General features: G+C 50.5%; 1 protein-coding gene across 2 annotated transcripts in view; it reads right to left on the bottom strand.

Annotated features, from left to right (window-relative positions):
• Positions 1-6,373, bottom strand: part of ZNF777 (zinc finger protein 777) — a 40,420-nt gene continuing 34,047 nt past the window's right edge. For both annotated transcript variants that reach the window (XM_069083071.1, XM_069083080.1), the window contains 2 exons: positions 2,357-2,605; positions 1-1,636 (listed from right to left, as the gene is read on the bottom strand). In XM_069083071.1, coding sequence (XP_068939172.1) covers positions 444-1,636; positions 2,357-2,605 — 1,442 coding nt within the window. In that variant the 3' untranslated portion in view covers positions 1-443. The remainder of the gene's footprint in view (positions 1,637-2,356; positions 2,606-6,373) is intronic.

Genomic DNA, 6,373 nt, shown 5'->3' on the forward strand with positions numbered 1-6,373 from the left:
AAATTACTCTATTATTATCAAATAGAACCACAGTATCCAAAAGGTAATTATAAAGTTCTATCCCCAACTAAATCAACCTGCACCACCCCCAGGTGACCCCCAGAGGCCGGCAGCCAAATCACTCCCCCCGTGCTGATTGGTTTCATCCATTTTATTGTCAAGGAAATTAACAACCCAAGGGGGTTCCCCAGGCCCTCACTCTCCCCCCTTGGGGCAAAGGATGAGGGAAGGATGGTAGAGTGCAACCTGGTCTCACTACCCCCTATTTTCCTGGGGGAAGAGGGTGGGATGGGAGGTTACAATAAAGGGCCCCCCTGTCCTCAATCTTCTCTGGGGTGGCAGGGAGGCTGGGTGGGTACAGAAGCGGGATCTTGCCTTGTTTCCCCTGCCCCCGAGTGCCACCCAGTGAGAAGCAGGGCCCAGGAGCAGGGGGGAAGCCTGGCTCATTCTCCGGTGTGAGTTCTCAGATGATACTTGAGCGACTGTTTATAGCGGAAGCACTTGGCACAGTGGGTGCAGGGGTAGGGCCGCTCGCCGGTGTGCGCCCGCTGGTGCTCCAGCAGGTGGTGTTTCTGGGTAAAGCGCTTGCCACATTCGGTGCAGTGGTAGGGCCGCTCCCCGGTGTGGATGCGCCGGTGCTCCAGCAGGTGGTGCTTGCGGATGAAGCTCTTGCCACACTCGGGACAGGCGTGCGGCCGCTCCCTCGAGTGCACGCGGCAGTGGTTGGTGAGCTTGGACTTCTCGCTGAAGCTCTTCTCGCACTCCGGGCACTTGAAGGGCCGCTCGCCCGTGTGAGTCCTCTGGTGCCGCAGCAGGTGCGAGGGCCGGCTGAAGCTCTTGCCGCACAGGCTGCAAATGAAGGAGACCTCGTGCTTGCCCGCATGCACGCGCTGGTGGATCACCAGGCTGATCTGCAGCCGGAAGCTCTTCTTGCACTCGGGGCAGGTGTACGGGCGCTCCCCGGTGTGCGTGATCTGATGCTTGGTCAGGCTGGACTTGTGGCTGAAGCTGCTGTCGCACTCAGAGCACTGGTAGGGCTTGGCCGTGCCCCCGCCGCCCGCGCCCAGGCCCGGCGACTTGGGCCGAGGCTTGAGGGCGTGCTTGGGGTTGTAGGGGGGCCCGCGGTCCGGGGACGCGTAGCCGCCGCGCACGCGGTGGATGCGCTGGTGCAGCGTGAGCTGCTGCTTATGGCGGAAGCTGATGTCGCACTCGGCGCACTCGTACGAGCCCTCCTTGATGTGGTTGCGCTGGTGGATGATGAGGTTGATCTTGAGGCGGAAGCTCTTGCCGCACTCCATGCACGTGAAGGGCCGCTCGCCCCGCCGGTTGCGCTGCTGGTTGGCCGCCGCCGCCGCCCCCGCGGCCCGAGGCTCGCTCAGGGAGGGCGGTGCCAGGCGCTTCACGGAAGGGCGGCCTCCCAGGTGCAGGTGCGAGTGCGGGTGCGGGCGGCCCTCGGGGCCCTCGGCAGGCACGGCCACCGGCAGCTGGGCCGGGAAGAGGCCTCCGTCGTATCTGTCGGACATCGGCCGGAGCGCCTGCAGGTGCTGCGCCTCCTCCTCCTCCTCCTCCTCCTCCTCCTCGTCCTCGTCCTCCTCCTCGTCGTCCTGCTCCTCGGTTTTGATCACGATTCCCTCGGCTGTGGGGGGAGAGCAAGAGAAGGCTGCGTGAGCAGCGAGGCGGCGCCTGCTCCGGCGCGGCTCGTGTGAGTCCCGGAGCCCCTCCCCCCCCCATCCCTTTGCTTTGCTGTTCTCCCCGGCCGCTCGGGATCGTGGAGCCCCAAAGTGGCAGGCCCAGTTTACCGAGGAGGGATTGGTGGGCCATGCCGCCCGAGGTCCCAGGAGCTGGGGGCAGGACCGCAGGGGGCCTGGTGCGCCACGGACAACCTGGAAGCCAGCCGTCTGCACCGGGACCCTCCTCGCAGGCATGGACCAACAACCATCCTGCAGACCCGGCCCGGCCTCACAAGGTGGAAAGGAAGAGGCTGGGTATTATATAATAAGTATTATATAATAAGCCCTGGGTATTATAATAATAAGCGCCTGGCTATTGCTCTGGTAGGAAACCCTGGGCGGCTGAGGCAGCCGTGTGGTCTAATTCCGCAGACGTTTTAAACACCTTACAATGAGTTTTATTCCTTTTCGATTCAATTTAACAGTATCACAGCAGGACACACTTTGGCGGCAGCTGCGCCTTCCACCTGACTGCCCTGCTCCGGCGTCCACAAAGCTCCCACCTGAAAGAGGCCCGGGCCTTCCCTGCTGCAAGACCGCCAAGGTTCAGGTTTCCCTGTCAGGCAAGGTGCAGAGACCCCAAGGCACAGGGCCCAGGCCGGTCAGTCTCTGCCTTCCCATCCTACCTGTGCAGTTTCTCTGCTGCACCAGCATCTGCTTCAGTTCACTGAAATCCCTGGTGTCTTCAGGAGAGTCTCCCAGCCTGGCCTCCTGCTGTGCTTCCGCCTCAGGCTGCTCCCCACGAGCTTCGCCCAGCTCGGACTCCTGAAAGCCATGCTCTTCTACCTGCCCTGTCAGCGGCTCTGGTGTTTCCAGGTTTTCTGAGCCCTCATCATTGGTCTGTACTTCTATTTTTATCACGATCCCATCATGTGCTGGAAAAAAAGAAAAAGGGAACTCAGGAAATAGCCACACTCCACTTCCACAGATACACTTAGGTATTTTTTTTATATTAACACTTATTTGTGCACCTGTCATATTCTCATGTAAGCTCCATGAGGCTCAGTGAGGGCAAGGAACATCTCTTCATGTCTCTGGTACTGGCAATGTAGGATCCCATAGGGACCATCTCATAGGATGCTATGGAGCCTCTTGAAAATCTTAATAAAGATGGGGCTGACACTTCTGTATGACTGTGAGCTTTCATGGGAGGAGAGTGTTGGACCAGGTAACCTTTGGGGCCCCTTGGGTCAGAGTATCCTGATTCTACACTGTACTGTCATGCATTTTCCCCATGATGCTATGCTCAAGCTTCAGGTCAGCAGGCCCATCTGAAAGCCACCTTACCATGAGGTGTTTCTGATGCTTTCAGAGTAGAACCCTGTGGGATAGGGACCCAGACGGACCTGCCTTTGAGCAAAGTTGTCCGCCATGGAACAGTTTATAACACACCATGGGCAGCTGGTTTCTTTCAGAAAGGTCAAAACAAACTTTTTTTTGTAACAGAAGAAATCCATACTGAAGGCCATAAAGTTCAAAGGTACACAGAAATCAACTTTCAAAATATCTTAAAGATCGCAAAAGGATGAAAAAGACTGTACCATTTTTTAAAAAAGTGACCATGCTATATTTTCAGACTTTTTTAATTTATTAATTAGTTATGCTTATTTTTTCTTTTTTATCTTTAAAAATACTATTTATTATGTGGGATGGCTATTGGAAGGGTAGGGGAGAGATACTGGGGAAAATTATAGTGAAGTAAAAAACAAGATAGTAAAATTTATTTTTTAAAAAGAAATTAATCTGTGCCTGGACTGATGATCCATCAGGAAAAGGAAGACTTTCACATATGATATTCTATGTGCTTTCTGTCATATAATCAACTGATAGACTGAATGATTATAAAAGCCATTAAAATAACAGGAAGGCATCCTGGACAATGGGTAAGATCCTGTGTGAATGATTTATGGAAAGCAATGGACAAGAATGCCCCAGGATGAGGTGGTCTTCCAAGGTGGATGAAGTATCCACTATCTAGCAGACTCATCCACTGTAACCTGAAGTATTCTTCAGAGTCCCCAACCTCACAAGTCATCTACCTTCTGGTCATCTAGGGCCAGCCTTCTGCATAGGCAGAGGAGTTGGACACTTATATGGTATGATCTGATAAGCAGTCCTCAAAAATATCTCCTGATCAAGGTGCCCCTGTCAAAGATGGAGTCCTTTGACTTCATTCAGCAAACATTATTAGGCACCTACTATGTGCAAGGTGATGTACAAAGAGGAAGTTAAACATTTAGGGGGAAAAAACCCTAACTCATGCTCACAGTACTTCCTGGTATCATGAAGCATGGATTTCTCCCTGTTGTCTTTTTCATAAATGCAGAGATTCCCAAGATGATTCATTCATCAAACTGCTAACACTGCTGATCTCTTCCTCTTAGATTCGGGGGTTCTAGGGTAGCCAGAAGGCATGGGGCCCTCAGGAAGAAAGATTAAAAAAGCATGGAGATGGAAAAGGACATGGACAGAGCAAAGACAAACTGTAGACATCTCACTTTTGCCAGAGTTTGGATGAGAAGGGCACACATAGTCATTCTGTGTTTAGGCCTCAGTGCTTCAAGCATCACAGAAAAATTATACTACCTAAAAAAGACACATTAATTTAATTGCAAAAGTACAGGTTTAGGGTGTGGCTTTGTGGAAATGTTAACTCTTGCCTTCTTCCCTACCATAGGCTCTGACCTCAGGCCCTGGTTAGGGGGACAGACAGTGCATTTAAAAAATAAAAAACATTTCTGAGGTTGCTGCTTCCCTGAAAGTTATGGGCCCAGACACAAATCTCAGGTAGCGCCATAAGGGCTGGGCTTATTTACTTTCCCTGGGAAGGGGGAGAGGTGATTCAGGAATCAGGTGCTCTAGAGAGGGACATGAAAGGAATTGGGGCACACATTATTAGAGCTGGGAAGAGCCTTTAAAATAAGCTACTCCAGACTATTCACTTGTAAAATTAGGAAACTGAGTTTGAAAGAAGTGAAGAGACTTGCCTAGGATCCCAGTGGCTAATCAGTGTCAGAGCCAGGGCATCTCTGGATTCCTGAATTAATGCCTTTTCTATTGTGCCACACTGTTCAGGTATTTTTTTGGTTGTTTTGCTTTTTGGAGGGTAGGGCAGTTGGGGTTAAGTGACTTGCCCAAGGTCACACCCTAGTGAGTGTTAAGTGTTTGAGGCAGGATTTGAACTCAGATCCTCCTAATTCCAGGACTGGTGCTCTATTCACTGAGTCACCTAGCTGCCCATAGGTATTTTTTTAAATAAATTTTTTGTGATATCTTTTGATTTCTACATCACCAAATTTCTCCCCAAATCCTTCCCCTTCTAGAGAACCATCCCATATATTAACGTTTTGTTTGTTTGTTTGTTAAGAAAAAAAGAGAAAAAATTAGTGAAAAGTTTGGAAATATGTGCAGTTTATCACAGCCATTGCCCTTCCACCTCTGAAACTAAGTGAAGTGGGAATATCTTTGGGTAGTTCTTTGGGGCCATGCTTGTTCTTTGTAAGTTTGCAACATAATCTTTTGATTGCTTTGTGGTTGTTCTTTCCATTTATTTATGTTGTAGTGGTCACTGTGTATGTTGATTTTTTGGTTCTCCTTACTCTGTATCAGACTGTGTGAATCTTTCAGAGCTTCTCTATTCATTATATTCATTTCTTACTGCACAATAATATCCATTACATTCACGTACAATTTGCTTTGCCATTCACCAGCCAACAGAATGTAATCCCAGGAGTGGGATGCTCTTCCTCCTCCATTCCCACTACTGACCTCTCTGGCTTCCTTTAAATCCCAACTAAGACCCCATCTTCTACAGGAAACCTTCCCCCACCTGTAGGGGTTATGGGATTTAAAGATCTTCCATGCCCCATTAGACTTGCTGACGTAGCAGGAAGGGGCGGAGCAAGAGGAAGCGGAAGCCAAGCTAGAGCTCCTGAGGTGGCTAGCGGTGGCGGCGACAGCGGCAGCAGCAGCAGAGGCAGCGGCAGCGCGAACCCCTTTTTGAATCAGCCAGAATTTCTGCTAAGGACTCCTGCTGAGGACTGCCAGGGGCCGGAGCTGCTGGGAGTGCGCTTCTGGGATGCTGGGTGGTTGCTGTGAGTGGGGAGAGGAAGACCTTTGCCTGAGGTAGCCTGTTCTGTTTTAAAGGCTTGAGAATGTGGGTGCTTTCTACTTTATCTACCTGTGCCAATTTCATAACTACTCTGATGGCTTTCACTTTCTGGTTTTGGGACTCAGTCTTTTGGTATCTTAATAAATTTTCTAGCTTATTCCCCCAGATGGCAAGCATGATGTATTTTGTGATGGATAATTATATCAGCATATCTGTAATTTCCATTGGCATTGTGAATATGGCATTGCTGATACATTTGGCGACGAGGATGGGATCACAAAATGTCAGGCCTCTATTTGGAAGCAGTGGGGCTTTAGAGGGAGAAATGGCTATTCCAGGATGGGAGGATTTGCCTTATTCCTCTCTAGCCAGAGAATGGGCTAAAAGCACAGGGCCCTGTGAAAACTGGGAACCAAGGCTAAAAGAGGGAGAACCTGGAGATTTGGAAAGATGTTTGAAAGCAATACTCATAGAACCAGGCAAAGAACTGGCAGGAGTGTGCAGGATAGGCTGGGTGCTGCTAACAAGTTAT

Source organism: Petaurus breviceps, unplaced genomic scaffold (genome assembly GCF_028583685.1).
Source record: "Petaurus breviceps papuanus isolate PSGF00001 unplaced genomic scaffold, PetGlider_PUasm1.0 115, whole genome shotgun sequence".
Lineage (NCBI taxonomy): Eukaryota > Metazoa > Chordata > Mammalia > Diprotodontia > Petauridae > Petaurus > Petaurus breviceps.